The sequence below is a fragment of the Armigeres subalbatus genome, chromosome 1 (genome assembly GCF_024139115.2).
Source record: "Armigeres subalbatus isolate Guangzhou_Male chromosome 1, GZ_Asu_2, whole genome shotgun sequence".
NCBI lineage: Eukaryota > Metazoa > Arthropoda > Insecta > Diptera > Culicidae > Armigeres > Armigeres subalbatus.
In genome coordinates, this window is record NC_085139.1 from 20,328,537 (window position 1) to 20,348,510 (window position 19,974).

General features: G+C 37.7%; 1 protein-coding gene across 1 annotated transcript in view; it reads right to left on the reverse strand.

The window, feature by feature from the left end:
* Positions 1-19,974, reverse strand: part of LOC134222527 (transmembrane protein 132E) — a 370,465-nt gene that overhangs the window by 27,405 nt on the left and 323,086 nt on the right. Inside the window, exons 2-5 of the mRNA XM_062701682.1 lie at positions 798-1,662; positions 560-733; positions 269-494; positions 63-206 (exon numbers count right to left, since the gene is read on the reverse strand). Of these exons, the coding sequence (XP_062557666.1) occupies positions 63-206; positions 269-494; positions 560-733; positions 798-1,662 (1,409 nt within the window). The remainder of the gene's footprint in view (positions 1-62; positions 207-268; positions 495-559; positions 734-797; positions 1,663-19,974) is intronic.

Genomic DNA, 19,974 nt, shown 5'->3' on the forward strand with positions numbered 1-19,974 from the left:
TGGAATGAGCATGTGAACATCGAACAATTCTGATTCGTTTAGTCTGAAACCGTGTTAGCTACCTTGATGACGCTTTCATCTTCGGCCTGGCATGAGCTCTGCAGGGTTACATCCGCAACTTTTCCCGCTTGCGACACAATGAAGACCTTCATGGCCTGTGATACTTGGCGGCCCGTTAAAACTGCCGTGTTCATCAACTCCCAGTTCTGTGATAAAGTAGATCATGACAATTTTACCATTGATTACAAGTAAAGTAATGCAACTATACCTTCGCAATTGGCAGCACTGCCTGGATGTCGTCCTTCTGAATCTCCAGCTTGGCAACAATCTTCTTTCGGCCTTCTTCGTGCGGCGAACTGGATGCCTCGGCCGAAAGTTCTTTGACCTTGGGACCGTCGTGTACGTAGCTGACCGACCAGACAATCCGTCCACCGTCATGGTGCTCTTTGGTGTCATTCGCCACTTCCAGTAGCCACGAAAATACTTCCATTACCCTGAAAAACAAAAAAAAGAAGTATTAGAAAATTGTTCTGGACATAAGTTTATTAAAGAAACTCACTTATTTGGGTTCATTTCGTCGAACGAGCTCACCGGACTGTCGGGGTCTTGATCCTTGCGAAAAGCCGTAACCCTCGCTACGGTGTGCTTCGTGTTCTCCTTCTCAACCGAAACATTCCAATCATCGGAAGAAGCGCTGGCTCCGAGAATCCGCATGCCCGCCTTAACGCGGGCCCTGAGAGAAAAAATAATCCGGAATTCAATCAAGATCCAATGGAGAAACACGTCAGCCTACTAACCTGACAATAAATACCGCCACGTTTTGTCCCGGTTCCGGATGTAGAAAAACCGGAACGTGGATTTTTGACAACGGATACAGCGGTTGCTGCGGAACCATCATCGTTAGAGTTTCATCGGCGCGTAGTTCCTTGTAGGGCATCAGCGATTGGATGAGCGGAACCTTAGCAAACGGAGTCAGTGGTTGAATTTGGACCTTAGGTTCACATAGTTCCGGACTTCTTGCAGGTGGTTCAAATACGCTGTAAGACACCTGCACCAACCGTTGCGGTGTTTTTTGAATGGCTGCTGGACGGCCGTCTTTTTCTGGAGGAGGAAGCGGAGGCCACCAGCTTGAAGGTATCACGACCTCCGCAACACAAACTCCATCTTCTCCTTCGGGCATGCAGCGACCTTTCAGAGGAGTTTTATTGCCAATCGATGCATGTAACAGAACGCAAATTTTCTGTCGCTGGAGGTGTCCACCAGGATCTGCACCGGCGTGGAACAGGACCCTCAGCACTGGCGAATCACGTGGTATGCTGCTCTTCACGAGGTGTGCCGAGATGTCTAGATGCAAATTAGACTGCTGCAGATCCATCAACGCAGCGGTGGCATTCTGCGTGGAATCCGAGGCCGATTCCAGTACATCCGGCACGATGTACCTCGCTGGGACGGTTTGCTTGGTGGAGAAGGGGCCATAGCTGGCCCGAATGGAGACCGGTTGGCTGGTCTGGACGACCGTGAACCTGTCTATCGATAGCACGGAATCGGAGCTCAAACGGCCCTTGTTCGAGTTCGCCACCACCGAACTCTGCCGCGGGGAATGCTTCAGAAAAAAGCCACTGTCTGGCGTCTCGAAGTGGACTTCAACTGCGTATGCCGTGCCTGTGGGATAGTGGAGAAAAATGAAGAATTAATATTTAGTTTTTGAACATGTTTAGCATCTAATGGAGTAGCCATATCATATGAGAGTATAAGGATTACTGCCGTGATATAAAAGTTACTTCAACGTTATTTTGTTAATTTAGTGTCGTAGTATTTTGGCGCAAACATCACTTTTGAATTACGGTACATTACGGATTCGTTAAAATAAAATCACTAAGCAGAATATTAGTTTGCGCAACTAGTTGCAAATCGAAATTTCTCAGCACGAGTTGAACGTTATAAGACGGATGAAAAATCCGAATATTGCAACTAATAGCATACACTATTTCTGCAATAACAATGTACTGCACATGATTACTACATATTACCAAAAATCAAGTTGCTTCAGAACGCAATCATGGTATTGAGCCTCATTGCATAGCTCAACAAACCCTGAATCGATAGATCAATCGTATTTCGATCGTCATTACTGTAAATTTAATTCATTTTACAATGAAAAGCTTCTGATAGCTTGAATTCAGTATTTGATGACAGAACAGTACTGTAAATATATTGTATTGGGATTCTGGATCAAATATGACCCAATATTATGTTATATTCGGATCTGTGTATCGGTTGATTACGTCATCTTAAAGAATTACCTCAATTATAAAATTGATTTTTTTTTCAATTATTATTTATTACTTTGTTGACCCGATTTTGTCACTCCCCGATTTTGTCTTCCCCCGTATGTTATCACGTTTCCAACGCGATTTTTTAACCTAAAAAATTATGAACATTTTAGTCGTTTTTTTTAGTTTTTGTAAATAATACCGCAAACAACAATGATTTTATTATTTATTATTTATTATTTATTATTTATTATTTATTGTTTATTATTTATTATTTATTATTTATTATTTATTATTTATTATTTATTATTTATTATTTATTATTTATTATTTAATGTTCTTTGATATGCAAAGAATGTTTAGGACAAATTTGAGCCTAGTCAGTCATAAAAAACCCCCCTGCCAATAATAGAACAAAACCTGCCAAAGCCGTCATTCCCCCTATTATTTATTATTTATTATTTATTATTTATTATTTATTATTTATTATTTATTATTTATTATTTATTATTTATTATTTATTATTTATTATTTATTATTTATTATTTATTATTTATTATTTATTATTTATTATTTATTATTTATTATTTATTATTTATTATTTATTATTTATTATTTATTATTTATTATTTATTATTTATTATTTATTATTTATTATTTATTATTTATTATTTATTATTTATTATTTATTATTTATTATTTATTATTTATTATTTATTATTTATTATTTATTTTTTATTATTTATTATTTATTATTTATTATTATTTATTATTTATTATTTATTATTTATTATTTATTATTTATTATTTATTATTTATTTATTATTTATTATTTATTATTTATTATTTATTATTTATTATTTATTATTTATTATTTATTATTTATTATTTATTATTTATTATTTATTATTTATTATTTATTATTTATTATTTATTATTTATTATTTATTATTTATTATTTATTATTTATTATTTATTATTTATTATTTATTATTTATTATTTATTATTTATTATTTATTATTTATTATTTATTATTTATTATTTATTATTTATTATTTATTATTTATTATTTATTATTTACTATTTACTTATTATATATTATTATATTAATTATTTATTATTTATTATTTATTATTTATTATTAATTATTCATTATTTATTATTTATTATTTATTATTTATTATTTATTATTTATTATTTATTATTTATTATTTATTATTTATTATTTATTATTTATTATTTATTATTTATTATTTATTATTTATTATTTATTATTTATTATTTATTATTTATTATTTATTATTTATTATTTATTATTTATTATTATTTATTATTTATTATTTATTATTTATTATTTATTATTTATTATTTATTTATTATGTATTATTTATTATTTATTATTTATTATTTATTATTTATTATTTATTATTTATTATTTATTATTTATTATTTATTATTTATTATTTATTATTTATTATTTATTATTTATTATTTATTATTTATTATTTATTATTATTTATTATTTATTATTTATTATTTATTATTTATTATTTATTATTTATTATTTATTATTTATTATTTATTATTTATTATTTATTATTTATTATTTATTATTTATTATTTATTATTTATTATTTATTATTTATTATTTATTATTTATTATTTATTATTTATTATTTATTATTTATTATTTATTATTTATTATTTATTATTTATTATTTATTATTTAATAAATAATAATTAATAATTTATTTATTATTTATTATTTATTATTTATTATTTATTATTTATTATTTATTATTTATTATTTATTATTTATTATTTATTATTTATTATTTATTATTTATTATTTATTATTTATTATTTATTATTTATTATTTATTATTTATTATTTATTATTTATTACTTATTTTTCATTATGTATTTATTATGCATTATTTATTATTTATTATTTATTATTTATTATTTATTATTTATTATTTATTATTATTTATTATTTATTATTTATTATTTATTATTTATTATTTATTATTTATTATTTATTATTTATTATTTATTATTTATTATTTATTATTTATTATTTATTATTTATTATTTATTATTTATTATTTATTATTTATTATTTATTATTTATTATTTATTATTTATTATTTATTATTTATTATTTATTATTTATTATTTATTATTTATTATTTATTATTTATTATTTATTATTTATTATTTATTATTTATTATTTATTATTTATTATTTATTATTTATTATTTATTATTTATTATTTATTATTTATTATTTATTATTTATTATTTATTATTTATTATTTATTATTTATTATTTATTATTTATTATTTATTATTTATTATTTATTATTTATTATTTATTATTTATTATTTATTATTTATTATTTATTATTTATTATTTATTATTTATTATTTATTATTTATTATTTATTATTTATTATTTATTATTTATTATTTATTATTTATTATTTATTATTTATTATTTATTATTTATTATTTATTATTTATTATTTATTATTTATTATTTATTATTTATTATTTATTATTTATTATTTATTATTTATTATTTATTATTTATTATTTATTATTTATTATTTATTATTTATTATTTATTATTTATTATTTATTATTTATTATTTATTATTTATTATTTATTATTTATTATTTATTATTTATTTATATTTTTTTTTGCGTTTCTCGTGCATATGAAAAAATGTTTTTCGACCATAACTTCCAAGCTCATAATCCAATGTGGTAAATTTTCAATAGGAAACAATAGGACAAAATTTTATGTCGAATGCAACTTGCAAGAGAATCGGTAAAGGATAAGAGCCTGAAAAATGAGTGACACTTTTGTTAGGTGGGTGAACACACACACACATACCGACACGTCCTTTTCCAAGAGCTTGACGACCCTTGCCCATGGCCATTATGAGTTAGGGGGCCTGTCTAGGATGTTGTGGGGTTTGACAGTGGGCTCTGTTGAACCTCTATAAAAAGTTGCATGTGCCCACAAGCAGGCCCTATCAAAGCGACCGTGCGCCGCTCAAAGCACACAAGCCCAGCAGGAGCTCCAACCGGCACAGATTATGATTATGGTATACTGGTCACGGCTAATGGCATTGGATGATTCTTGGTTTAGGGATAGGATTAGGCGTATATGGGCTGACAGTCGAGCTATTCTGTTTCCTGAGTATAAAAGAGTGATATCTTTTTGAAATGGCAAGCAGGCTAATGGTTCATCTACCTCCGTCCCGGTAAACAACCTGGCAGGCCTCCGGTAACGCTCAACACCTGTCGCCTATACCGAGTTCCAGCAGTATGCCTTAGCAGCACACATATTCCACATAGATTACTGCAATTCATATGTGATCGGATTCAGTCACAATCAAGTTGCTGCAACCATGCAACAAAAGCTAGGATTCGAGAATAGGGTGTCGACCCTAAAATCGAAAAGTAGCTGGAGATGTGGAAGCGACTCAACGAGCTTTATGACTTCGTAAAGAAGAAGCACAATGCTAACACTAAGATCAAGCTTCTAGTGACGAGCATCAAGTCCGCCGTTAAAGCTGCCGAGCACGAACAGAACGCGCTCAAAAGAAGAGCGGAAGCAACTGAAAAAGCACTGAAAGATGCAGCGGAACATACAACAGTCGAGGCACTGCAAACACCAATAAGCCCCCGAAATACTCGCACGGATAAGCGAAGCAGGGACTCTCCAAGAGAGCAGGAAGTCCCGAAGAAGCAGCGGAACGTGCAAGATTATGCTAGCGTACTGAAGGAAGGCGTCAAGAACGGTGATTGGCAAGGCAAACCGTGGAAAGTTAGCGGGAGAAGAAAAAGAAGGAGAAGAAGAACGTGGAACAGAAGAAGGAGCAGAAGAAGAAAGAAAAACATCGCTCTTCCCGTGAGAGGGTCAAGGGGGACGCCTTGATAATCAAAGTGAGCGATAAGACGACATACGCAGCGATCTTATACGGAAGGTGAGAGAGGAATTGGGTGAAAAAGTGGTGAGGACTAGGCGTACTCAGAAAAGGAATTGCTGTTCGAGCTGAAAAAGGATCCTACGGTCAAGAGCTCGGCCTTCCGGGAGCACATTGCCAATTCCTTAGGCAGTGAAGAAAACGTAGGAGCTTTAACGCAGGAGGCAGTGGTCGAGTGCAGAGACCTGGACGAGATCCATTGGCGTAACTAGCCTATTTAGATGCCTAGGAGCCCCTTCATATATTTTCTCTATTTTGAACTTCTTTAAAAAATTCTCGATCATTATACTACCTCATTAAGTTATCTTAGGGGTAATGTGACCGTAACCACCTAAGGGGCTGTCCATATACCGCGTGGACAGGTTTTGGTCAGTTTTAGACACCCCCACCCCAGCATGGACATTTGCTCATATAAATTTGCAAAAATTTGTTTGGACCGTGGGCAATCGACTTAACACCCCCTCCCCTAAACTGTCCACGTGTTTTATGGACAACCCCTAAAGCAATCAATCACACTCATCCATATTCTCTTTTCTCAATCATGTGCTTTTTGTTGTAGCCCACAGTATCGAAGTGTGGTCGATAGTTGCTACAATGACTTAAATTAAAAGCGTAGGCTATTGCGTCTAAGTGTAAGGACAATATGTGACGGATCGCCGTTAGGCAGTGGATATTTTTGCATATTTCATAAATATTCTATCAATCTCTAATGAAAAGTTATAATAATTCAACATGAATTCCGACGGGAATCCTCCAAGGCACAAATCTCTCAAATTGAGGTGAACGTGCCCCTGGAGCCGTCGTTCTGATGTTCCAGGGATTCCAAAGTCTCCCGGGAAGTCAACGAGACTGGACTGAGACTGGAATGTTCCAACTGGAATGTTTCAGGGATTAATATGAGAAACTTCTGGATACTTCGAATGGAATTCTCCCGGAATTCCGACGGCAATATTCCAGGAATTCCAAGAGGAGTTCCAGGAGTTCCAGAAGTTCTAACGAGATTGTTCCAAAGATTGCAATGTTCTAGGGATGTAGAAGCAAGTCATTGAAGGATTCTGAAGGAATATGTCAAGGGATCCCAAAGCAAATCGTCGAAGGACACCGAATTCATCCTCCAGGAATTCCGAAAAGAGTTCACCAGGAGTTCCGAAAAGAATCCTCCAGCAATTCCGAAGGGATGTTGAAGCAAATCTTCGAGAGATTCCGAAGCTGATCATCGAAGCATTTCAAAGCGAATCGTCGAATGATTCTGAAGCAATTAATTGAGGGACTCTGAGGCAAAACGTCGAAAGACTCCGAATTAAATCTTAAAGCTATTCCAAAGCTAATCATCGAAGGATTTTGAACCGAATCGTCAAAGGATCCCGAAGCAATTGGTCGAGGGATTCCATTCTCCAGGAATTCTGAAAAGAATCTTCCAGCGATTTCAAAGGGAATCCTTCAGGGATGTTGAAGTCAATCTTCGAGAGATTCCAAAGCTAATTATCGAAGGATTTAGAATCTTCGAGGGATTCCGAAGCAAATCATCGAAGGACTCCGTAATAAATCGTCAAGGAATTCCGAAGCAAATCTCCGAACGATTCTGAAACAAAACTTCGAACAACAAAAACAAACAGAGGATTTTCGAAGCAAATCAACGAGAGATTCTGAAGCAAATGCTCCATGGATTATAAAGGGTATGTCTCGACGATTCTCAAGGGTATCCCTCAACGAAACTAAAAGGAATCCAGTGTGAAGTCTTCTGGAGTCTGGCTGGAACACTCTGATGATTCTGAAAGGAATTCTCTAGAGATTCCAATGAGAATTCTTCTTGGATTCTGATGGAAATTCCTCTCAGATACTGATAAGAACACTTCTCGGATGCTAATGGGAATCTTTCTCAGAAATGAAAAAAGAGCTCATTTGTCTTCCACTCATTTCATTATGATAGAGTGGAATATTGGAGATAAATCTTTTGTCTTCAAACCTTTTCAGTAATTCATTATGCTATATGTTGAAAATTGATATCACTGCTAGCTAACTTTTCAAATCCTGGGGAGGGGGGCTATTTTTTTCTAGGGAGGGCTAAGCCCACCTAGCCCCCCCCCCCTCCCTTATTTACGACAATTACGAGATCACTACGATAGTCCAACTGAGGGATGCACTGATCTCACAATGAGCGCTAGGCGAAGTTCAGATGACCATTCGGCTGAGGAAAGCCTACGGTGGTACACAAATAGCAGCGATATGACTACCGGTAGACGCAGCCAACAAAATGGTGGATGTGGACAAGATGAAAGTCGGATGGTCAATGTGTCCGTTAAGACTCACCCCTCAAATCACCAAACAGATGGAGTGAGGCTTCAAATGTATGGCGTTTGGACACCAGGCGCGAAACTGCAGTTGCCCGGACAGATCCGGTCTATGTAGGAAATGTGGTGGAGAAGGACACGTTGCTAGGGACTGCATGGAACAACCAAGATGCCTACTCTGCAAACCGGAGAACGAAAACGATCATATGACGGGTGGCTTCCAATGCCCTGCCTACAAGGAGGCGATGGCGGGTCGAGATTATTGGAGATCATCCAGTTAAATCTCAATCATTGCGACACCGCACAGCACCTATTGTGGCAGTCGACAACAGAAGAAATGTGCGACTTGGCAATTATTGCTTAGCCGTACCGGATCTTTTCTAACAAGGGAAACTGGGTGGCGAATGCTACGGGGATTGCGACTATCCAGTGATGGGCAGATTCCCTATCCAAGAGGTGGTAAACAGTTCAAGCGAGGGTTTCGAAATCGCCAAATTTAACGGGATCTTTGTGTGTAGCTGTTGCGCACCCCCAAGGTGGACTTTGGAGCAGTATAACCGGATGGTGGACTCACTCACGAAGCATAACAGCTAATCGTCCAAAAACCGGTAATCATCGGAGGCGGCTTTAACCCTTGGACAGTGGAGTGGGGAAGCAGACTGACTAACCCCAGAGGTTACAGTTTGCTGGAGTAGTTGGCAAAGTTGGACGTCAGACTTTGCAACGAAGGTACCGTTAGTACTTTTCGCAGAGATGGCAGGGAGTCCATCATCAATGTCACGTTCTGCAGTCCGTCGATGGCGAGGAACATGAACTGAAAAGTTTGTGAAGACTATACCCATAGCGATCACCAGGAGATCGTAGTGTGCCATGTACAAGACTTGACGCGAAAATTTTCCATCCCGATTTTTTTTTGCTGTTACTTCATTTAAGTTCAATATATTGTGTGTGTGTGTGTGTGTGTGTGTGTGTGTGTGTGTGTGTGTGTGTGTCATCCTCTACCCCTCACCCAGCTGGGGGTGTTGGTCAAGAAGTACTACGAATAATTTGATCATATCTCATGCTCCGTAATGGTGCCCTTTTTGTTACGAAGACTAGTACTACAAAAAGGATTCACTTCTGAAGGTTTCTTCAGGAAGTGTAGGGTACGGGATGTACTAGTTGTTCATAACAGGTACAGCAAAACTTCACAAGGACGCCCTTATTCGCACTACTCAGGGAATAGTAGGTCGAGAAGAGCCACCGTTGCTAACTAAAGCGTGAACCGGATACCTGGGACTCCCACAATATCCGCGGCAATAGCAGCAAACGATGCCCTGTACGTATTTAGTGTTAAATTTTTAATTTGTAAATATATAAGACAATGAAAAAAATAATGAGAAAATTTGGAACATGCTCACCAGTTCATCCACTATCAAAGTAGCTCCAGGTTTGAACAGGTCTCATTAGGAATATCCGAGGAAACGACATAATTTCAATGAGTTTAACACTTATCATCCTTCTTTGCTTCTATCGAAATTGTGGCCGTCATAATTATCGTTTGCCGATTTACATCAGCAAATATTCTGTCAAGGCGCTTCTGCAGTTAAATTGGTTCAGCTCAGCTGAACTCAAACTAGCCGTCTACTCAACTCCATCGTTAGATATCTTCCTTGACACGGCTGCACTCCAGCACTCAATATTCCACTTTCCTGATGTCAGATACAGCTGCACGTCTCTAGAATCCGGAGGAAACATCTTCAAAAATCTTGGAAACTAACTGGGCACTTTTCCGGCAATCTTGACAGCTTTAAAAATTTCTGTAAAAATATTTGAGGCAATACATGAAATATTCGATGATGAATTGAAAAAAATCGTCACTAATATGATTAAAAATCACAGCAACAAATTCATTTGTAAATTAAATTTTACGTTCAAGCATTTAAACATCATAAATTTGAGTTGAATTTTATAATATCTGCTGAAAATTATGAAAAAGTTGGATTCAAGATTTTATGTCGTTGGATTCCATGGAAACTTGGAAGAATTTTCCGTATGAATAAAAAATCATCTTGAAATCTATTGAATTTCATATTAAAATTTCATGGGAAGCCTTATTGAAGTGTGGAAGAAAGGCTAAGAATGTCTTTTGTCTATAAGAAAAGATTTCCTTTGAGAATTCGTAAGAATTTCCCTTGCAAACTCAAATAAAATTCTCGAGCACATGTGAGAAAATTTATCATTAAATGCGGAAGAATTTCTCGTGAAGAATTATAAAAATTTCATTCTGAAGTTCAGAAGAATTTCTTTTGTACTATCGGTGGAATGTTGGTGAAATTTAGGAAACAAACCTACAATACTCTTCGTGGATATTAAAAATAGAATTCATTGAAATTTTCCTTGGAATTTTCTATAAAATTCAAAAGAATCTCCTGTTGAAATTTAGAAAAATATTCCGTGGAAGTCCTAAAGAACTACCCGTGGAACTTTAAAAGACTTGCCCGTAGAAGTTCGAAATAAAAAAAGGAAATTTGAATGGCATTAGGAAAAATCGTCCCTAAGAGAAGCAAGAACTTTATTTTGAGATCGCAGGAAAATGATTTTGACGTAACGGTAGTGGAATAGAGCATAGACGTAGGGAACAGAAATGAATAAATCTACATATAGATTAAATGGTAAGGTTAGAAAGGGTTTGGCCAGTGTAAACATCGAGGTCATCATAACTAGAATATGTAAAATTGGAAGATCTCACCATGTTAACCGCACGTTCCTTGTCGACTAGCAAATGACGTCCAATTATACTCCCGAGATAATGATGAAATATAAGTGGCATAGATGAAAATACGATGAGATGAACAATGAAGTCTTCACCATCTTCAGCGATTGAATCCATTCGGCTCTGGTTGATTCCGAGAGACGATTGCAAGCTTGGTTCCCGGTGCCAACCCGTTGATGAACAACTTTTGTTTGCAACTTCGACTCTAAACATTTCATTTGGAGCGACAAGAACGTCGCCTAGTGTTAATTGAAGCTGTTGCTATAGCTGGTAAGATTCAGGTGGGTTGTTCCCATAGCTCCTTCCGCCTTGCCTATGAGGCCTCCAACCTCGTCCAAGATGTGGCCGTCTATCTTGAATTTTGATAATGTAGGTTCAAACCGAAAATTCGAAAAAAAATGACGGGAGCATTTTTTTTCCTCAACCGGCCACCATGGTTGCTACGACCAAACTTACTTCATTTAAGTTCAATATATTATTCAAGAATTCATTCGTGAATGTAACTGTGCCTAATATGAAAAGAACTAGACTGAAATTCGAAATGGTAGCACAATGTCCTCCGAATGTTTCAACGGCAATCGAAGCTGGAGTCCAGGATCCGCTGTGTATAATCAGTGACCCTAACACCATCAACGACGACAGCATGAACATGACAGAACATTGGACTAAATCTGGAGCTGGCAATCAAAATCAGCCTAAAGAGAAGACACTTTGCAAGGAGGAACGCAAACAAGAGGCAGAGAACTTCTCCGGTTTGATTCAGACGATAGGTAGGCCTCCACCCAAGGTAAGACTCCCTCCATTGAGAGTGGTAATTGATTGAGGTAAGAAATATGTCTTTTCTTTACGATTATTGAACTTATGCTGTAGTTACTCGTTTCACGACCCCATTATTTTATTATGTATCGGAAATAGAGCAAATATGATACAAAACCTTAATGCTCTAGGTACCGTATGTTACCTATGCATCAATAATAAACACATTTTATTCCACATTACTGGTACAAAATTGAAGTACAAAATAAAAGTAAAGATTTCGCTGATCAATTGCCATTTTGTCTTGTTCTACTCATATTCATAGCAAAAAACAACACACTATCATTTGATTTCACTAGAACTACCATAATAACTACCACTACTATAATATTTTTTTTTATCTTAATTGTACTCAAACCAACCACAAACTTAATTTCATTTACGAGCACAAGAAATTACCTTTTTGTTGGATTTTCTCTTGCCTAATTTGATTTGAGGTTTTATTAAAGACTATCGATGTGAATAGCTTCCTTTTTTAATTGGTGTGTATAGGATTTTTTATTTGACAGCGTTGCCACATTTCACGACTGCAATTTTTTGCAATTATATCCATTTGAATTATTCCTCTGAAATGAATTCCTCAGCACTATGTGAAGAGTTTCAAATAAATACCGTACCGAAGTTGAAACATTCATTGGAAAACATGTAGTGCCTCTTTGGGAACATTTGCTACTGCAACACATTGTATAATGATTCTGAGTTTAAAAAAAATGCTACTGGCAAATGATGCTGATATATACAAAAATTAGTTGGAATGTCATGTCCCTGTGTACTGCAGAGGACATTTTCAATATAAATACTTTATTGAAAAAGCTTCTATAGTTATTTGCTTCTATGCAGAATTCGTACTTTTCGATTGATGAGACGAAATCATGCATTTTTCTGGTCGATGGAGAATGTTTCGTAGTTTGTGGTGGAAAACATCTTTGAATCATTCATCCACTTAGAATTCATTTATTGATCAAAATCATTATCATATAAAGGGGGAAGGGGAATTTAATTTCTTTTTGCTCTTTTTTCGTTTCAGAGAGCGAGCAAAGGCGCTTAAACCTAGGCTATTAGCCAGGGCAAGGCTAATACCTTCGCCCCATCCGAGGAAAATCATCGGCAAGGATAATGGAGTGACATAAATTTCTTAGCATAGTCACTCCCAACGTATTTCCACAAATTTTCTATCATTTGCTTATAATGATACTCCTAAACCACATACCCTACCCACCATCCAATTCCTTGACATCTATGAGGGCGTCGGTGAGTCGCTGGCCTCTCGTTAAGTAGATGTCATATCATCATTTCCTTCCCTTTCCTAGTAACGGAGAAGGGGCGTGGCCGGCAATGATAGCTTTCATGTTTTATCATTTTGGACCCCCAATTGGATTTCCATTGAATCCCAAATGGAAATCCATAAGCAATTGGGGTAAGAAAGGTCAAGAATATACATGACAACTATCAGTATGCAATCTACGAAATACTCCGTTACAACGCAACGCAACTATACCCATAGCGATCACCAGGCGATCCGTATAATGTTGGAACACGAACGCCGACGGTACGACGAGAGATGAGGTCTGGTTGGCGACGATGGAAGACGAAGGACTTCGATAAGGATCGAAGCACTTCGAGCGGACAGCGACGCTACACACCTTGGCGCAGACCAGCTGCCGTAGTCAAAGCGTATTTAGTAACCCTGCTATCAAAACGGACTGAAATCTTTTGAATTCATGCAAGGTTTACGGTAATCGGATGTGATGTTGATGATACTACCACCAATTGTAGCAAGGCACCTGCCGATAGCACTGAAGATAGCGACTCAAGTCGAGTCAAGTACGAGACACTGAAGACGACCTTACTGTTGAGGTCGAAATACGTATCTGTCAAGGTACAATTAAGTGGTGGAATTAAATGGGATTGTACAAACTCGTTTTATGACAAGTATATTTTGTTGTTATATCGCGAGATTAGACGAAATTAAATAGAATCAAAATCAGAAAAGATTCACTGTTTTCGTGTTTTAGAGCTCTCCAAAGACAATAACAGCATAGGACAAGTATTTGAATTTATTGAATGAAAGGAATGAAAGTTAGTATCAGCTAAGTTACATTTATTGGTGTAATGAATTTTTTTTTTTTTTAATATTCAAAATGTAACGCCAGCAGTGGGTGTCCCCATTAACACAGGTATCTGCATGTGTGACTTAAATTGCTGTAATCTAAAGCGCGACACAGCGCCATTATCTTATCGCGCCCCGCGTAGAATGAGCCCATCAACAAGATTCAGTTTCTGGATGTTTATTTTTAATTCTACTTCCCCTTGTGTGTCAATTCCCATTGAACACATTCCCAATGCGTTATTGTTGTCTGTTGAATAAATACGGTCATTACTGATAAGCGCGCTTCGTCGCCAAGACGCGCTTGGGGCTCACAGCTGCCAAAGATGCAAATCGGAGTGCATCATGCATGCTTCCCTTTCCGCACCCCACACGTAGTTAGAGGAAGCACAATTACAGATCAACGGGTAAACAAGCGCTCTTTATTTTCAAACTTAATCGAGCTCGTTTCCGCTGATCTTTCACCCCGTACGAAGAAAAAATACTAGAAGAAAGTGGTCAAATGTGCATCATTTACTTTTGTTTTGAATAATATTTGTAACACTGTAGACATTGTTTATTATAACAAATCTAGGTCTGAGTTAGGTATTTGAATTCTTCTGTGTATAAAACGGCCCTGGCATCGTTTTTGACTACACTCCCCGACTCTTACCATAAATGACATCGTCGTCATTTGCCAAAGGCGCCGCACAATACGAGCTCAAGTTTCGCTTCAAAGCGGACGCAGCAAAGATCACAGAACACAGAAGAATGCACCCAAATTCGACGAGACCGGACCGCCAACCTCGGGATGTTCGGCATTCCGGCCGCACATTGTGATCCGATGATGAATCTGTGCAATGTTGACGCGCTCGCGGGCGCTCGTGCGTTGGCGGGGTAATCCTTTACAGAGCATGTCGCTCACCGCACTTCACATGATTTAGGTGCATGTATGTGAAATTGCCCACGCACGCACCATCCCCGCGTGGTACGACTACGAGACACATTGCATATTGTATTTGGCTGGGAGAATGACACCGACCACCACCGACCGAGACGCGTAAAGATCGGGCAGCAGCGATGACTCAAACGAGCTCATTACTTTCGGAGCAAAAAAGTTGACTTTGGTGTCACTTGGGATGAAGATTGAGCTTCTTAGAAGAGTAATAAGCTAATACGCCGAAACGAGGAATCTTTGGAGGTTAATGCCTTCCATGGCGTGCATATGTTAATGAGCTTCGAGTCTAATACTTTTGATGAGATGCGCTGACAAGATTATCAAGGGAATCCGAATATTCTACTAAATAATGATGTTCCTATAGGAATAAAACATAACACAAATCATTAAAAAAAAATGCATCAAACACTAAAGCTTCCATCAAACACATACCACGCAACTGTCTCTGTCGCTGAGCGACTACCATCTCGACTTTATCGCTGCGTATCTGCATGCAATGCCCCTTTTACGTTTCCATACCAACGGCAACATAATCTCAGTCACCAGACGACGCCGACAGTCGCGTGTATTTGGGGTAACTTTAATCCTAGCAGACATCAGACTTAACGATTACCAATCTCATACATAAATGTGTTCAAGCCAAAACATAATTGATTGGCTATGAAATATTCCGCTGGAACGCTCAACCCGATTATCGCACGACCTCATCTAGCAAAGTGTTATTCGGGTAATCTTTTAATCTTCCGGAATGACTCGCTTTCTCGCGTTCTCCCATAATCACTACCGAGAAGAAATGTTGGATAAACAATGCTAATTTATGAACCAACCAGTAGCCCACAGCTCATCAAACCAACCTAACAGACCGGAGAGTCGTTAATGTCGTCCGTTCTGGTCGTCCTTGTCTCGAATGCCGCATAATCTACTCCTTCATCATCAACCATCAGCGCGGTACCTTCGGCGGCCAACTTGCCAAATAAAGCTCCAAATATGTAAATGATATTGGTTAATTTACGTTAATGGCCCACATTTTCGCTGCGGCCGTCCACCATCGTTGCCTTTGCCGCCCAAACGAACGCATCCGTACCGTAATCAGGTGTCCATTTCACTTCATCATGGTCCCATATCGGAGCCGATGGGTCAAAAAAGCAGCGCCTTAATTTATACACACCCCATCCAGCAAGGTTTCCCTGGAAGCCAGTGGCTCGGCGTTGCTTAGCTTTCCGGGCAATTTTTGTTTTTCCACCGCCTACTTGGAACGAAAGAAAAGAAGCAAAAACCACCCAGCCTACTTGGTCGCCATTGTCGACCTCAGTGAAATACCTTCATTGGGGGTCATGAAAATATCCTCGTCCATTCGGAAGCAGGCCCTGCGGTTAGGTAATCCGAGTGCCCGTTACTGTTGTTGTCGTCGTCGTCGCCGTCATCCGCACGAGCTCAATTTGCCCAAGCACCTCTTGGGCTAATTCTAGTTGGTTCACTCTCCCGTCCCGCCCTACCGAGCGTTGCTGGTGGTTCCATCTACGAGTGCGCCATTGGGAGTTGTTTTGCGGATGGCCGTTCCTGTGAATCAAGGATATGAATCTAAGCCGAAGTAAATGAACGGTACTGAACTGACTGCATGAAACACACACCAGCAGCCCCCTACACCTCCTTTCCACGATCGATGGTGTTGTGACTGGCAGGGCAGCAGCCGTCAAGTTCTCCGACAAGCAAATACCTACGATAGAGATAGGGAGGATTTTTTTCCGTACCCGTTAGAACGCCCGGCAGCAGTGGGATCGCAAAAAGAAAAGCCACATTGTTAGCATGCTTTTTACAGGCGGTTTGCGGTTTGAGCGATGGTTGGATGTCGTGTCTTCTGGGAGGAAGGTAGTTTGTTGAAGGGACCAGTCGCCGGGGTGTTTGGGTATTTTGCTGTGCAATCAGATGCCAAACATTGGACTTTTGGTGTTGAATATGTAGAGCTGGAAGTAAATATCTAGTCCGACGTATCGTAATCCGCTAGTCTTGATAAACTGAGTATGGCTTAATGATATCATAGAAAAGTCACTGGTCACTGACTAAATCTGTAAGTAGATCTCTACGTGCAGGTGAGTAACGAAATATGTAATTGAATTGGTAAAAGTAGCCTGCAATGATATGCGTGCTATTGATATCCGGAATACGCATCACGCTTTTTCCAAATATGTCTTAACGTTATTGTTATAAAACTTCAAAGTTTAATAACATCAAGCAGTTTCATTCCGTGCCGATAGCTTGAACGAGCCAGACGTGTGTGCTGTGTCTCATCGCGGATTGTGTTCGGTAGTGCAAGTATTGTGTGGTGCTATTCCTACCTACGGATCCAAGGCGATCGCTTTCGGCGAGGGAAGTAGCTGCTTCTGGCGACGCCAGTGAAGCAGGCTATTGTTACTGCTGCTACCTACAGCAGCAGGCGCAGATAAGTGGAAGAGATTGCTTTATTGTTCTCCCGTCAAAGAGCGGAACTAATAGAAACAATTTGAATTAGTTTTTTTTCTTGATATTTTTTTTCTAATAATCTATTAGTTGTAAGTTAGCATAAGCAATAATTATCCTTCCACCTTGCGAGGTGAGAATGGAGGCAGAGACAGTAGGAGGCAATGGGCCTCCAAAAGATAGTACTCGCACACGATTGTACCATGCGGCTTCGCCTGGGCCTTGGGTTGTTTACTTTCGGCAGAAAGTGAAGAGCCTAGATTTCCTGGGCATAAAACGAGATTTGACGCGTCGTTTTACGAAGCTTGAATTCAATCAAATCAACAGAAACAAATTACGCATCACCGCACCTACATACCAGGTGGCGAATGAAATTGCGAAAGACAAGGCGTACAATATTGAATATTAGGTCGAGATAGAAGGTGTAATCAACGCAGCGAGCCTGACTTGTAAGGATGTACTTGCAGGGAAAGGTCGCCTAAAGAATGCCCTGCAATCTACCGTGGATATTCTGGACTGCAAGGAATTGCATTCAGCAGCCACGGTAGATGGCAAAAAGGTATATTCTAAGTCAGGCTCTCTTCGGGTGACATTCGCCGGTTCGATGCTCCCAAAATATGTCGATATAGAAAATATGTTGTTTCCGGTGCGTCTTTTTGTGCCAAGGGTATTTAATTGTACCAATTGTAAACAACTTGGTCACACTGCCGAGTTTTGTGACAACAAACCACGTTGTGCTAAATGCTTCGAAAGTCATCGGGAGGAGTCCTGTCAGCAACAAGCCACAAAATGTGCTTATTGTGGTATGGCTCCAGCCCATGGTTTGCAAGATTGCCCGGTGTACAAAAAGCGCACCCAAAAAGTGAAGCGCTCGTTGGTACAGCGCTCCAAGCAGACTTATGCGGAGATGGTTAAAGCGCAAGACTCATCCGCCGATACCACTGCAAAGGCTGCTATTTCAGCTACCGTTCAAGTAAGTGATTACTACGATTCCATTTCCATTGACGAATTGGACTCTGATGTAGCCGACATGGATGATTCTGCGGAGGTACACGTGCCCGAAAAGAGGTAGCAACCGTCTTCCCAGGATCGCGCCGTAAGAAATCAAAAGTCATCCATAAAAGCTTGCCAAAATCTGAAGGCAATGGGGATTATTTAAAATCCTGAAGCAACCTGTCTTCACTGCTCCTTTAGATCCTAGTTGCAGCAAGACATTCCCGCCATTGCTAAAACCGATGTTTCAAAGAAACATCCGATTAGGACTATCAACGAAAAAGAATGTTACTCGCACTTCTAGAAAAGAATTCCGTCCAAGCGAGGGTTGATCTCCTTTAAGGACCTTGTGGACCGTTTTTGAATTTATTCAATATTCCGATTTCATTGAGGCCAATCATTGACCTCTTTATACCAACAGTGGCAAGTTATCTGAAGCAATTGACTGGTTCATGGCCCTTCTTGCAGGAATTGTATCTTTCGATGGATAATACGGCTATTACACAAGATACAATCACTGCGCTGCAGTGGAACTGTCATAGTCTTAAAATAAATTAGACGTGTTCAAGTTTTTGATTCGCAATTCCGATTGCGATATATTTGCACTCTGTGAAACATGGCTTTCTTCTGAAGATGAAATCAACTTCCACGATTTTAATATTATTCGCCAAGATTAGGATGATCACTATGGTGGCGTTCTTTTGGGGATCAAAAATGCTACTCCTTCTACAGAATTCCATTCCGACTGTTCCCGGCTTAGAAATCGTCGCATGCCAAGTAAATGTGAAGAATAAAGATCTTTGCATAGCTTCAGTGTATATTCCTCCAAATGCCTCTATTAATCGTCGACATTTTTGGAGCGCAGTCTCCCTCCTATCATCTCCAGTATTGATATTGGGTGATATGAACGCACATGGTATTGGATGGGGCGAAACGTATGACGATTATAGAGCGCCTATTTTCTATGATTTGTGTGACGATTTCAATTTGAATATTTTGAACACTGGTGAAGTAACTCGAATAGGACCAAATGGTCAACAAAGCCGTATTGATCTGTCTTTATGTTCAAATTCACTATCATTAGATTGCACGTGGAAGGTAATTCAAGATCCCCATGGTAGTGACCATATGCCGATAGTCACCACAATTAAGAGTGGCTATCAACAATCTGAGCCAGTTAATGTTCCTTTCGATCTCACGAAGAACATTGACTGGCAAAAATTTGCATCGGCGGTAAAAATTGGTATTGACTCAACTGATACTCTTCCACCTTTGGATGAATATCGATTCCTTATTGAGTTGATTCAAACAAGCGCCCTAGATGCTCCAAAACGAACCGTTCC